Source organism: Sinohyriopsis cumingii, chromosome 14, assembly GCF_028554795.1.
Source record: "Sinohyriopsis cumingii isolate HCF-2022 chromosome 14, ASM2855479v2, whole genome shotgun sequence".
Classification (NCBI taxonomy): Eukaryota; Metazoa; Mollusca; class Bivalvia; order Unionida; family Unionidae; genus Sinohyriopsis; species Sinohyriopsis cumingii.
The window spans coordinates 130,380-146,046 of NC_142974.1; the positions used below are offsets into that span (position 1 = coordinate 130,380).

General features: G+C 35.3%; 1 protein-coding gene across 1 annotated transcript in view; it reads left to right on the top strand.

Annotated features, from left to right (window-relative positions):
• Positions 1-2,797: 2,797 nt before the first annotated feature.
• LOC149783064 (sacsin-like) overlaps positions 2,798-15,667 on the top strand; it is a 30,292-nt gene continuing 17,422 nt past the window's right edge. Inside the window, exons 1-5 of the mRNA XM_089933339.1 lie at positions 2,798-2,810; positions 3,684-3,799; positions 9,309-9,422; positions 9,926-10,073; positions 13,800-15,383. Of these exons, the coding sequence (XP_089789465.1) occupies positions 2,798-2,810; positions 3,684-3,799; positions 9,309-9,422; positions 9,926-10,073; positions 13,800-15,383 (1,975 nt within the window). The remainder of the gene's footprint in view (positions 2,811-3,683; positions 3,800-9,308; positions 9,423-9,925; positions 10,074-13,799; positions 15,384-15,667) is intronic.

Sequence of the window (15,667 nt, forward strand, 5' to 3'; positions counted from 1 at the left end):
GGTTTCTTACAATAAAGACATGTAATACTATTAAATGTTGTGAAAATGAATGTTACAAAAAGCTTAGTGTAATAAAAAGGTACGTGATAAAGACAAATGATACATATTTTTGCCATAAGTGTACTAAAAATATATAACTTTTCTCAAGGTCTCCATAAAATATTAAATTATGTTATCTACATGAAAATCCAGACATGTTTACAACACATCAGTATTTAAAGGCTATCTTGTCAAAAATATACAAAATGGTGTCCAATAGAAATAAGCACAAAAAAACAGCTTTATGAGGGGGTATCTGTACTTGTCTACCCCAATATGGTACTCAATGTAGACTTGGCTGTATTTGTTTGGTAACTGCATTCATACAGTGGCTGTCAATTAAGTAATTAGAATGCAGCAATTATTGCATGAAAGTATATCTAGTATGAAAGACATTTTGATTTTGATTTAGTGTATGTAATTTACCAACTAGGGACCTTCTCTCCCTTTTCCAACAAGGCAGTACTTATGACCTATGACTTGTAAAATTGATGGTACTGTGTCCTCTTGTCTTGTTCAGTATTTATTATAAATCTAGATTAAAACAAATATATGAAGAAAGGCAATTTTGCATTAATTTTTTCATGACAATAATGGCAGATGTTCATGCCTTTAAAATATTTTACTCTTATAAAAGATGGAAAATATGATCTTTCATATTTCATTTGTGACATGCAGTCTCAGTTTATATATTTGTACACAGGACACAACTAGAAAATGACATGTAAAATTACTGATATTGGGTAAAATTACTTGTAATTATTTACAGTAAGAAAATATTCTGAATTTGTTTCACTATTTTCATGTTATTTAATGCATCAGTTTTCCCTAACGCATATAACGACATTGTTTCTTTATCACAATTGCTCTTTTTCTCTGTATTATATGCAGTTAAAACATGTCACCACTAGAACATGCTGATTTATATTGCAAATGGAATCATGTCCGCAGTTTGGGTGGTTCCTTGCATTCCACCATTCGGTAGCCTTGACTCCGGTTAGTGTTTTAACTTGAAGGCCCAGGCTAAACAGATATGTTACCATCGCAGGTCATCTCCCAGGAAGTTCTGAGCCCCAGTTTCGTTCCCAACCATACCAATCAGAACATTCTCAGTATTTTCCATGAAGCTGAGAAAAAATTAATTCTTCGACTTTAAAGACCATTCAAGACTGTTCTTTTTAGTTTGTATCGGGGTATTGCATGTGGTCTCAACCAAATAAGTATTGTATGAACTAAGGAACTCGTCTATTTGCAATAAAGAATGAAGGTCGATGAATGATTAAACATAATTATTTGAAAGAAATCATGTAATTTTTTTCTAAGTACCAAATGAAGACAATCATAGGGTTGAGCCTTGAACCATTTTAATTGAATCATCTTCAGTGCACATGCACTACTGGATGTAAATAGAGAGATCACGTGGATTTAATGTGTAAAGTTGGCATATACAAGGAAAATTGTTTCCTCTTGGATAAATCATTCATAGTTTATATGTATTTTTTGCATATCTTGACAGACAAAAAAAGCAGTTTGGACAGACATTAGCAATATTGTCTATGGGACTGAATCATCTGCCTTGGTCATGTTGGCATGGAATCAAGGGGCAGAAAAATAAAAACAATGATGATTACTACTGATACTACTAAAGTGACAAAGATGATGCTAAAAAGGCACATTGAAATTATGAAAAAGACAAATGCTTTTACAAGAAAAGTAAAGTGAATAATATTCCCTTCATCTTCTTTTCAGTCATTTGAAAATGGTTTTGCGTGGATGTATCACCTGACTTATCAGTGAAGATAGCAGCCATTAGAGTCCATCCACAAAAATGGGTATGTCATAATTACACTGTGTGTGTGTGTCTGTGTCTGTGCACTCATGATCCCCAGAATGATGGAATATAGATGAAAGAGTCTGAGATGCACTGGAACGATCTTGCTAGGCAAAAACAAGTTAAAGCCCCACTTAATGCACAAACCCACAATATGTTTATTTAGGAATGAACAAGAGCTTATAATTGCAAATTGACAGCAATATACCTTCCATGTTTGAAGATATTAGAACTCTGATGAATGAAAACTAGGCGACAGATGCCATTGTTTTCTGAGTCCATTTCCTCTATAGGATGAAAGTTAGCTCCCTACCCTGTTAATTATTTTGTGCCATTCTATGGGTTGTTCTCACAGACATCATGATTGTGTATGCAAATATCTACAATACAATGTGTGTTCACCTTGCGCTTTCATTTTGCTTTAATGACAATCCTCTGTCGGCATCATTTATATTCAACCTTTTGGATGGTCCCTGGCTTTAGTGGGAGTGACCTCTGTTTTTGCCTCTTCTAGAGGAACCACACACTTCATAGGTCAGATGCTTAACAGGTAATGCGTTGAAAGAGAGAGGGCAGCAAACATGCACTCATTAGAATGACAGCCTGCCAACCCTTACGATTTTGAATAAGTCTTACAGAAATGACCCTTAAAATACAGACTTGCATCCTAAACGCAAAACATACAGAAAAATGATTGCTGCCAAAAAGTATGGATAATTGATTTATATGTATTTGATCTGGGCTTCATATTATAATTAATGGAATTAGGGAGACAGACTAACTTTAGAGCATTTCAACAGATGTTTTAAACTATGCATATCGATTTCATGCAAAGGGTCTTTACGATCAAACTGTTGATTATATAATTTTAAAGCATGGCATCCAACAAATGGTATCACATTACCAATTGTTTTTCGATAGACCTCAATGGCAGTGTTTTGTGAAATAAATATACTTTCTATCCTGCCTCAGCATTCATGTCACACACTGTCATAGAGAACTTTGTTAGATTGTCCATTTGACAAGGACAGAACCAGGTACTCCATTGCATTTAAGAGTCATAACTCTGCTGGAACTAAACAGGGGTAAGAGTTATCTACACATTTTCAGCCATGTGTACCAAATTTTAAAAGAAAATCATAAAAAATACAAAATGATATCTAGATATGAATTAGCATAATCTCACATGTTGCCAAGAGGCTAAACTTTTTTTAAGCCTAACAGAAAGTACAACTCTTACATAATGCACCAATCACAGCTAGTGTTGTTGTTTATTTCTGAATACAATGTTCCCTACATTTTAAGCTCTGCCCACCTGGGGTTGTACAATTGGTACCATTATACCAAGTCATGCAAAAGACGTGTGTTAATTCCTGAAGTTTGAAAGTTGTAATTTAATTGGTGAACTGTATCTAATGTGATGCAAATGACGTGTGCTAATTCCTGAAGTTTGAAAGTTGTAATTTGATTGGTGAACTTTATCTAATGTGGACAAAATAAATGTTAATCTTAATCTGTTCTTTTTTAGAAAAACGTAAATTTAAACATTTAGATTTGACAGCCACGAATAAAAGTTCATATTTTGGTGACCTTTGGAGCCTATTTTTAGAATGCTATCAAAGCAAAGCCAAGTCATGTTGAGGAGAGTTATTGATAGTAATTATATGTCCTCAAAAATCGTGTTAATTCCTGAAATTTGAAAGTTATAATTTGATTGGTGGACCTTATTTAATGTGAACAAATATATGTCAATCTTCTTTTCTAGAATTTTTTCTTTTGTGAAAAGAGGCATGAAGAGTTGTTTTCTTTTTAGCGAGTGAGGAAGCTGACTCGGACATTGAGGAGTATTCCTCCATGGAACAACCTCCTTTAATAAAACAGCTGAAGACCATTCTTGCAGAGTACCCGGATGATGGACAGATCATAAAAGTATCTCTCTCTTTCTGCCTCTCATACATGCACTTGAATTTATTCTTTTTTCATGCTAGAGCAGGTGGTGGTGAGTTGAAGTTTTGTTCCTAGATCTTTATAGTGCTTTCGTATATGACTTTTCAGAAGCCATTTTAAAGGTGCTTTTAAGGACAGGAATAAACTTCAATTAAAACAACAATATTAGCACTAATATCTTTAATAATAATAATAATAATAATAATAATAATAAAATTAATAATCTTATATATAAAAACACACATTTTTTTCTTTCTGTGTGTCTGGCTGCCGAAGAAGAGGTCACAAGTTTGAAACTCGCGATGGTATCCCAATTTTGTTTAAATTTTTAAAAACAGATACTTTTTATTATATTTTCACTTTTATGTAAAACTCATTCATCCCAATTTTTTAAACATTTTTTTAATATACTTTTGCTTTATTCCTGTCCCAGGACATTTAAGCCACTTTTAATGATTATGATCATAATAATTGTTATGAAATCAGTATTTAAATTTTTTGGATTATCAAGGATAGAGACATTAGAAACGATTCAATATAAACACTAATTTCCAAATTCTCAAAGTTGTGTATTGTAAGTAGTATTTTTATATGGAAGAACAGCACGTTTGGTTCATATCTATTCAAATACACACACATGCATATTTCTTTTTCTTTCTCTCTTTCCCTGGGTTTGTGTATCGGGCTCGGCACATGTGGGTACGTAAGAAAGCTTGCCAGTAGCTTTTTATGGGTCGGTGGTTCTTTCTTGGGTTTTCCCAGGTATTTCCTCTACCATTTATCCTGGCCACCATGTATAGCCTATCTTGTGTTGAAGAAATGGCGTTAAACCCTACAACAACAACAACAACATATTAGCTGTGGGCTGTTTGATTCTCTTTAAGACAATTCCTATCAATTATGCTGATATGTAAAACCTATGTTTTTGGTAAGCAGATTATCATGTACCGGTATTGTTCAAGAAGAAGAAAACTTTCATTTAACCCACAAACTGTCCATCTTGTAAGTAGGGTTATAAATAATAAAAAAACACGTGTACGTAATTAGTATAGAATCATTATGGCACCTATTGAAAGTTGTTTACAACATCTAGATATTTGTTATTGGTCTATAATGTTCGATGGGGAGGTAAAGTCATGGTGTCAGATTGTAGATGTGATTTAGTCATCTTGGATCAGCAGAGAGAAGAACAAACCCTTGCGATTTCTTGATTGTTGGGTGTTATGAAAAACGTTTGTGCTTTCTAGTTTCAACTCAACGTGCTATCGTTAGGGCTTAACTGCATTCTTTGTTCCTACATCCTAGGCAACAGTTGGAAGTAGTTTTCATGACACACATCACCAATGGATTGGGTCCACATTTTGTGCATACAAATATATATACTGGTTACTAGATGCATTGATGTATCATGATTTAAAATCTGCAGATGAGTGTATCGATATCTACAACCAGGTATTTCCATTGCGAATTTGATGTTAGGAGGTTTATTCTTATCCCATAATTAGCCTCCATTGTGAAGAGTATTCAAAAGTGTTACATACGACATAAAACGATTGCAGATTTGATCTTCACTGACAGCACTATTTCAGTTGGCTAGACGTCACCATACAGTTGCCATACAGAATTTCAGTGGCAACCATTAGCAACATTTGAACCTGTCTCTATGGATTTAATACATACAATTGCGATGAAGAGTGCACCAAAGTCATGTGAACTTGATTCAATTCCAACATTACTGCTGCTTCAGTGCTTAGATCAAATATTGCCATCACTAACTGATGTTATTAATACCTCTCTCTCATCCGGGGAATTCCCATCATTTTTTTAAAACTGCTATTGTTAAGCCTCTGCTGATGAAACCAGCACTGTACCATAACAATTTAAAGAACTATTGCCCAGTTTCTAATCTCCTATTCATGTCAAAAAGCTTAGAAAAAGTTGTTCTATCCCACTTTATATCTCATCTGAAGTCTGTCTTTTTAGCAATGTACAGTCTGCATATCGCCCTTGCCACACTACTGAAACTACTCTTCTGAAAGTAGTTAATGGCCTTCTTTCTCTTCTTTGGGTAGCAGAAAGATTACAGTCCTCGCCCTCCTTGATTTGTCTGCAGCATTTGACACAATAGACCATGATGTACCAATTCACCATCTCCAGCACATATTTCGCATTCACGATACAGCCATATTGTGGTTCAAATCCTACTTGGTCAACTTGGTCAACAGGACACAAATTGTGTCCATAAATGGAATACCCTCCAGCCCAGTTGATTTATGTTGTCGTGTTCCATAGGGGTCTGTTTTTGGCTTGACACTTATCATTCTATTCACACATGCACTCTCAAATGTCATAGATCATCATCCTGGGTCTCACCAATTGTACGCTGATGCTACCATTCAAGATGTAGATAGGTGCATTTCTGATGTGAAATCATGGATGACATCTAACAAGCTGCAGATGAAAGATGATAAAACTGAGGCCATTCTGATCACAACACAAAGACTTTCTCATTCATATCCTTTACCACAAACAATAAATATCAGCAACGCCAACATTAAATTCACACAATCAGTACGAAACCTAGGTGTTACTCAGGACAGTACTCTCACATTGCACCAACATGTCATGAACATATGCAAGGCTGCATATCTTGAGCTGAGACACATCAGCTCCATTTGCAATTATCTTTCTGTTGATGCTGCTACAAAACTTGTGTGTACCTTAGTACTTTCAAGACTGGACTATTGTAACTCAATTATGTCTGGTTCATCTCAATATCTGCTCCAGAAACTTCAAAATGTTCCAAACACAGCTGCATGGATCATACTTAGAGTACCATGATCAGAGCACACCTCCCCCCTGCTCTGTACCTTACAGTGGCTATCCATTTGATCCATAATCAAACACAGAATGTGTTCTTTGTATTACATTTCACTGACGGGCTCCAGTCCAACATACCTATCCGACCTCACCCATATGTACACACCAGCAAGATACTTATGCTCCTCTTTTAACATTTGTATTCTCATTATTGCCACTATGAAAATGAAGCCATATGGACAGCGTTCTTTTGCATACCAGGGCCCAGCAACGTGGAACAAATTGCCCACTGAACTTTGACACAAAGAAACAGTGATTTCATTCAAGAGCACTCTTAAAACTCATATATTTCAATTGCAAGAACTGACTTAAAGACCTAATAATGTTTACTTACCATAAATATTCAGCATGTTTTCTGTTTTCAAATTTCATGGTGTTTATTTTTTTAAAATCACATCATTATATATGTGTTATCCAATATTGTAAAACACTTAGAGGTTCTAAAGATTAGGTGCTCTTTATTATTATTGTTGTTAGTATTATTATAATCGTTGTAGTGCATAATAATGGTTGTAGTGCATCATAACGGTTGTACTGCATTATAAAGGTTGTAGTGCGTCATAATTATTCTAATGCATCATAATGGTTTTAATGCATCATAATGGTTGTAGTGCATCATAATGGTAGTAATGCATCATAATGGTAGTAATGCATCATAACGGTTATATCTATACCAGTATCATATTTATGGACTCGTAGTGGGTGACCAGTTAGAGCATTGCATTTCTTTTTAAATCATTACTCAAATTTTCTTCCTCGGCAGCTACCATGTTGAGTTGAATAGTCTGGATTATTAAAAGAGATGATCATTGTCACAGGAGGACAAATCATTCACAAAGATCAAATCCTATATGATCAGGCAATTTTGTATCTTGGGCTTGTTTTAATTCTTAGATGTTGTCATTTTGACAATGTTAAGATGGAAAGGGGATGAATTAAATTCACTAACCTTGTGATATATATACTTCAGACCATTAGTGGAGTTGGGAGTAACTATGTATTGAGAGGAGGATTTATTACTAGGGCACTATGAGAGTCTGTCTGATGTGTATAGATACCTAGATCATCAAGTCAGTTCCATCCTGCTGGAGGAACTATTTTTTGGCCAGTGGTTTAGTTGTTAGTTTGAACATAAAGGGAAATAGGTTCAACACAACAACCAGCCTGGTAAAAAACAAACACTATACAGATATCTACTCTAAACCAACTGACAAACACCATTATCTCCTGCCAAGCAGCTGTCATCCAAAACACTTCATTAGGAACATCCCTTATAGCCAGGCACTGAGGATATGCAGAATGTGCTCTGACGATGAAACATTCCTAAAAAGTCTGAATATTTAATTTACGGAGGCTATGACAAACACCTGATTACTGAGGCTACCCAAAGGACTAAACAAACAAACCGTGATGACCTACTAAAGTATGAAATGAAGGAAAAGGTTTAGATTTATCCTGACCTGTACCATCCAGACAACCCCAAAGTAGGCAAAATCACCAGGAAACACTAGCCCATCGTGGAATCATCGAACGCACTAAAGTTAATTCTCCCTAACAAACCTGCAGTAGCCTACCGGAGACCAAAAAACCTCAAGGACGTCCTAGTCAGGGTGAAGCTAACGCAAATCACTGATCAAGACCACCCTAGTCAATCTGGCCCCTGTGGCGATAAAAGGTGCAAAACATACCAACATATGATAGAGACCAGGACATTTTCTGGCACAGTGACTAGAGCAAAATTAAACATCCATGGTCCAAACAAAATGTGCAAAACAGAGAATGTCATTTATCTCATCACATGTAAGATCTGTAGCCTTCAGTATGTCGGCAAAACTGAAAAGTGACACAAAAGGATCAACCTTCATAGATTTGATTGGATGACAAAGAAGCTGTACAGAAGCCCGGTTGTAGAACATTTCTCTCCTGGCCACACTTTCATTGATATAACACTTATTGCAATTGCTCACAACCCCAACTGGAGTTCCTAAACCAGGAAAGAAAAGAAATCTTACTGGATACATCGCCTAAGAACATTGCAACCAAGCATTTTAAACCAAGAAGACTAGGAGAAGAAAAAACATGCACAAATAAAATTATCTTCTTCAGCTGACACGTTTTCTTTTAAATAATTCTCTAATTTGCTTAATAGACAATGACTAGTATAACAATGGAATATCTGGGATATAATTTGTGCTTACATAAATTTACATAAAATAACAGATGTCAAAGGCTGATCAATTTCTAGGTACCGGTAAATATAAATATTTTCCAGTATCAGCAAAAAACTGAAATAAACTAGTTGAAACATAATAAAGTAAAAGGTTTCATTCATGTAGAAACAACCATGTAAGGTTTTGCAAACAGAACAGTTTTCTGTTTTATTTGTCTTGTATGTGTTTGCCTTTTAAAAGACTGATTAAAGAGTTGAAAGTGCTCAGGATTGTTAGATATTAGTTTCGCGCTGTTCATCATATCAGTTTATTGCATATATATATATATATATATATATATATATATATATATATATATATATATTACATTGTTATTATTATCATCCACAGCATTAATACGCATGTTTAAACATCACTGATCTACTTTTTGAAACTTTCAGGAACTACTTCAGAATGCAGAGGATGCTGGAGCAAGCGAGGTCAAGATCCTCTATGATGACAGATGTATTAATACACAAGATGACAAAAAGAGCAAATATCGGAAGTTTCTCAAGGTCAGTTGTAGGAATTCTAAAAAACAACCAGTTCTATTTGTCACTGAATAAAAGGCAATATGGTATTTGACCTGAGTAACTGAAATTAATTTTATGCATCTCATTCACATTGTATGACAGCAAAAAATATGGCCACTGGTAGGATGAGAACAAGACTAAATGAGCATAAGTTTCTTTTTGCTGAAGTAATGCGAGTTTGTTACCTAATCTGTATTCCAGATGACACATGGTCATTGTTTAAAATATTCTATCAGTTTGCATATGTGAGTCACTTTCTAAGCTATGTCTAGTGAAATGTTTAGTTGTTTGAAGATACTGGAGAGTTTGCATGCTGTGATCAGTCTTAACATAAATTTTCTTTTTTCTTCTTCTTCATCGTAATCATTATTATCATAGGGACCAGCTACCTTCATTGAATCAGACTGGAGGGGAATAAAAAAATTTCCTCTACTTTTTCCTCTTCTTTATCATTATTATGATTATTATTATTATTATTATTTAAGGGTCCAGCTCTTTGCTTCTTTAATGATGCTAAATTCACGGAATCAGACTGGAAGGGAATAAAAATGATATACAGCAGTGTCAAGGAAGAGGATCCACTCAAGGTTGGACGATTTGGACTGGGGTTCAAGTCTGTTTTCCATATCACAGGTAATGCAACTTTTACAACTTGGTTAATGTTTGAAATGCAAAGAAGATGCCAGAGTCATGGACTCCCCAAGGGTTGTTGAGTAGTAATACTAAATTAATTAAATTCTTTTCGTATATCCTTCAGGCCTTTCAAGTTTAAAATTGGAAGGTTGGCACAAATTGTACAAATTGCACAAATTACCAAAGGGCTTTGCAAATACTTTAGCCAGGTTTCATTGTTCTATGACTCTCCTAGTGAGTTGTGCCTTTCCTCCCTAAACTGTACCAGTTTAGCAAATCTATTCTCCCTAACATGGCTCTTATGATAATCTAACATCAGAAATTTGTTTAGTTCTATTGTTTTTTTTAAGTTTAGGAGAAAGAAACATGTGCATGTTGGTATATACACATGCAAGGACATAATTTATAGATAGATTTCTGTGTTTTTTAATATGCTTTGCAAAGTGATGTATTTTAAGCTTTTTTAACTTTCTTGATGCTGTTTTTGTTAAGGCATGAATATGTTGCAGTAGGCTTACACATCTAACCTGTACATACGAACATTCTGCACTTTTTGTACATGCAGCTCTTTCCACGGACTGGATTGAATCTTGTCAGATATTATTGACATAGTTTGTTAGATATTAATGACATGGGGTCAACATGCATATACCATTCTTCCATAGCACTTTAACATTAAGTTATTTCCAGTTTTATTAATGTATGTACCATTTATGACAGTTACGGTGGGTACAACTTGCCCCACATCTTTTGAAGGATTTCCATAAATCATGGACAACTTCATTGAAATGAGGCCAAAATGCACATATCATGCTCTTTGCCATCGGATACATTGTTATGGAATTTAGGTGTTAAATGTATGTGATTGTGCATACAAAACTAAACTACCGAAATAGGACAACTTGTACATATCATTGTCCTTTCTGAATTTGATTCATTGTTTACAGAGTTAAGTCCCTTTCTGCATCAATTGCATATAAGATAAAGCTACAACTCTTGTATGTGCAGCTAGTCATACAGACATTATCAACTTGAGGGCTTTCTGAGCAAATAATTTTCTCATTATGTTGCATACATTGTACAGAGTTATGTCCCTTTTTGGTGCCAAATGTTTATACCATGTATGGCAATTCCTTTGTGTACAAACTCTCCAATCAACTTTCAGTGTATTGCGATGAAATTTTACATAAAAATCTGGCCAGCATGTATAGTTCATTCTGTACTTGCATTCACCTGCATATTTCAGACCTGCCAACCCTTATGATTTTGCAGTAAGTCTTACGGGAATGACCCTCCAAATGCTTGTAGAATAAAAGTACACATTACGGAAATATTATTGTTTTGGTAATCAACATATAATAGCATGTCCATGTTTGATTCTGATCTGGGTTTTATTTTAGATTAAGTGAAATTGGCCAGGGGAGTAGACTAACTTTACTGAAGTACCTTCAGTGCTTTAAATTGTACGAAGTGCATCTGCATAATAAAGCGGTTACTTTTTTTTTTAAAAATGTCATCCAACAGGTGATATGTCAGGACGATGGGGACAGTAGACCTCTTAAAAAAGTTTTAATGGTACAGAAGAATAAATATAAAGGATATTAAAGGTCATTTTGAGTGTATCACATGGCAGGAAAGATGATTGCCGGTGATATGACCAACGTGAATTTTGTTTTCAAGGATTACAATGTTGAGAGATATCAAGTAGCCATTGAGCTCTGTATGGTTTGTAACTGCAGTTTGTAAACTGCACTGGAGGTAATTATAGTTCAAATAAACTTTACCAATGGTTTACCATCGCTGCATTTGTCTTGTATCACACTTCTGGACTTTTAAATGCTTGTTTTGTAACTTGAAAATACCAGTACCTGTCATTTTATTACATCTTGCTGAAAACTGGTACAATTTACAGAAGCAAACAATACATACTGAGAAAGCCTTGTTATGGTTGGAAGGTCTGATGTTGTGTTAGGTATGTTCCTTTTATTTTTAAAGTTGTCTCCTATAAAAAATAAACTGTGTCTGTGCTTTTCCTTGTATCCATGGATGTAATATTTTGTACACATGTATCATTCTCCTAGTCCTTTGCTCTTCTCTATTTGCACAGCTTCTTCAAGCTGACGGGGCAGGGGTGGGTGTGAATTTTTTGGACACTCTTCTAGTTTATATAGAGGATAAATCGTGTGTGCAGCATGTCCCGAATGTTTAACAAATATCTGTGACACTTGGCAGACATTGTGGACATCAGGCAATCGTGTTCTAGATTTTTACTGTAATAAATATTCTAGAGGTATGCCCATTTCTTTTTATTCACTAATGTAGTATTTTATATTTTTCATACAATACATATCATTCAGTTGCTCTTTTGTATTTGCACAACTCATTCAAGCCGAAGGGGTTGGGTTGGGAGTGAACCTCCTGTTCTTGGACACAGTCCAAGTTCTTATAGGTTTTGCAAGTTTTTATTCTTGAGAATGCACTAAATACAATGGCTTGTTCAAAAGGAGGTCAAGAAATCCTTGCTTTATCTATGTATCTTTCTTTGGGTATTTCAAAACAGAAACCATATTTTTGGTGGATCATGCTTGTCTTGGGAATTTCTGATCATTTATGACTTTAAATTTTATCATTGCTAGAATTAAAAAGAAGCATTTCTATTCCCTCAAACTGATTAAGAAATGTAAATGTCAGAATAAAATTATTGTTTTTAAACTTGTTTCACAGAGGTTTGATAATTAGAAATTAGCTAAAATATGTAACAGTTTAATTACTTTTTCAAGCCTTATATGACTGTTTTAATGTTGAGAATATCATCTTATGACAATGTTTTGGTTTCTGCAATATCGCTTTAGTTCATGGACATTGACCAAACTTGGTTGCATGCTTGTATATGGTTGGAAAGAAATGTGCCCATTTGGGGACATAAGGTCAAAGTTACAAAGGTCCAGGCAAACATGACTGAAAGAAGTGTTGTTTCAGCATGACAGTGTAAATCGATTTTCTTCACCAGAAGTTTTGGCCCAAAATGTCAGAGGTTAAGGTCAGATTAGTTTTCACAAAGTGAGTTTTATTCTAGACCACATACCTTGACTATACTTTATGGGTGACTTGAACATGGAACAAAACATAAACCCTTTACATTTTTATATGAACAACCCAATGTCAAGGTTACTATGGCATAAACACGGAGAAAAATATCAAGAAAATAATTACAATTGCAATCTAGATAATGGCGACCAACATTAAAGAGGAGTTATAGGATGTATTGCAGGTTAAATAGGGTCAAGACCACAAAAATCCAGTTGAAGGTTTTCTGTATCATCTTGTTTCGATAGGCTTCACAAATAGTTTGCATTCTTGGTAAGTATAAGGTAATCCCTGATTATAAAGTTTAAAGTTCAAGGTCAATACCAATGTGACCTATCAGTCATTTTTGACTTGTTATTGCTAACGCACATTGTTATAAAAGCAGTGCTGACATATAATGTTCACAGTTCTCATGACACCAAGGAACCTGTGATTATAGGGTTGAAAGTTCAAGGTCAACATCAGTCATTGCTGACCTGCTTTTACCAACCCTGTGATTATAGGGTTGAATGTTCAAGGTCAACATCAGTCATTGCTGACCTGCTTTTACCAACATACAGGATCATTAAAAGCAGTGCTGACATATAATGTGTTGTTCACAGTTCTCCTTTCACCATTGTTACGTCTGTCTTGTTTCAGATCACCCTGTTGTGTTGAGTGGCGACAGGATTATGTTCATGGATCCCCACAGAAATCCTGACTGTGTATGCCTAACAATCCAACTGTCAAAACTTAAGAAATGGAAGAAGTTAAACATTGATGACTTCTTCCTGGCTCTAGATGGAACATTTGGTGTTTCCAGAGAGGTTTTAGAGATGGGCATGTATAATGGAACTTTATTCTGGTTTCCATTGAGATCAGAGGCTTCGAATCTGTCAGATACATTGTACAATAGAGAAAAGGTGATGGATCTCTTTACTTCATTTAGAACTGAAGCCTCAAGCATTTTGGTCTTCTTGAAACATTTAGCTAAAGTTGTTTTGCATGAGCGAAAGAATGATACAAACATTATCAATTTACAACTTTCTCTGGAAATTATGAAAAATGTACAAGAAGTAAGAAAATTAAGAAAAGAGTTTCTGACAAAGATCAAATGTTTGAAAAAATCTGTCTCACAGAATTCGATTGACTGTAGATATCGTCTTTCCTTCTGCACAAAATCCTTTAAGGAAAACAGTGTTGTGGAGGAAATGAATAATCACTGGATGGTGATTAATTATTACAAAGGAGGAAATATGTCTGAAGAACTGCAAGCGCTTATTAAGGATGATTCTTTAGGATATTGCCCTTTTGTTGGTGTGGCTGCCCCTTTGGGTCAAAATCATGCAGAGTTCAAAGGCCATGTATATTGCTTCCTGCCACTGCCACAGAAGACTAAAAGCATGACAGGATTACCAGTGCATGTCAACGGATTCTTTGCCCTGAGCCAGAACAGACGCCACATCAAATGGCCATCGGCTGAGCAGGAGACAATGCACCTACATAGGGACAAATCACTAATGTGGAATGAAAAACTGCTGTCAGAAGTACTGCCTGAAGCATATGAAATTCTTATCAGTGAGATGGTCAATCATGCTGAGGAAAATGGAAATCGAGATGACCTTGTTCAGTGTGTATATGAAACTATTCCAAGAGTTGATGAGGTTGTCGATGAATGGAATGCCATACTACCTGGTCTTTTTGGGAGAAGTATTTCAGGACCCAATTTAATGACTGTTAACATGTCTGGAGAGAAGAGTTGGATTAGCTGCTCAGACGCTTTCTTTGCCACATTCCGTCAGTACACTAGCTTGCCACCAACGGTGAAGTCTACCCTGGTTAAAATCTTACGGATGTATAGCAAACAATATGTGGATGTCCCTTTGCATGTATTTGAATTCTTCCTGAAATTCAATAGCTGTGTCACAGATACAAGTCCACAAAGTTTTGCAGCTGTGTTGAAAGAGAATCCAAGGTACAAGTCCCTGTCATGGGAAGAAAAGTTATCTGTTCTTGAATTCCTTACCTTGGACTGTCATTATGAAATCTTGGATGGTTTGGAGCTCCTTCCCCATGACGATGGCTCCTTCACAACGTTTGTTTCCAGATGCAGAACGTCTGACCCAGTTTTGCTTTGCGGCAAGGAGGAAATAAAACTCTTCCCAGGATTAGAGAAAAATTTTGTGTATCAACCAGATCAAAACCAATGGCTTGAGAAGCATATGTCTGTTTTAGTCGATCAAGGTAAGGATACCAATGTAAGGATATCAAGGTAAGGATATCAAGGTAAGGATAACAAGGTAAGGGTATCAATGTTCTTTATATCATTAAATGTTTTCAAAATTTGCAATCAAGAGCACTGATGAAAATAATCATCTCAGAAATATGACAAAACAAGTTAGTATTGCTTACTTACCATTTTCTTACACAACTAAAGATCTATTGATAAAAAAGTGATCACTATGATATGTGGTCACATGATTATAATGAGGTATACAGTTGTCTTATGGCGGTGTATTATTCCATAT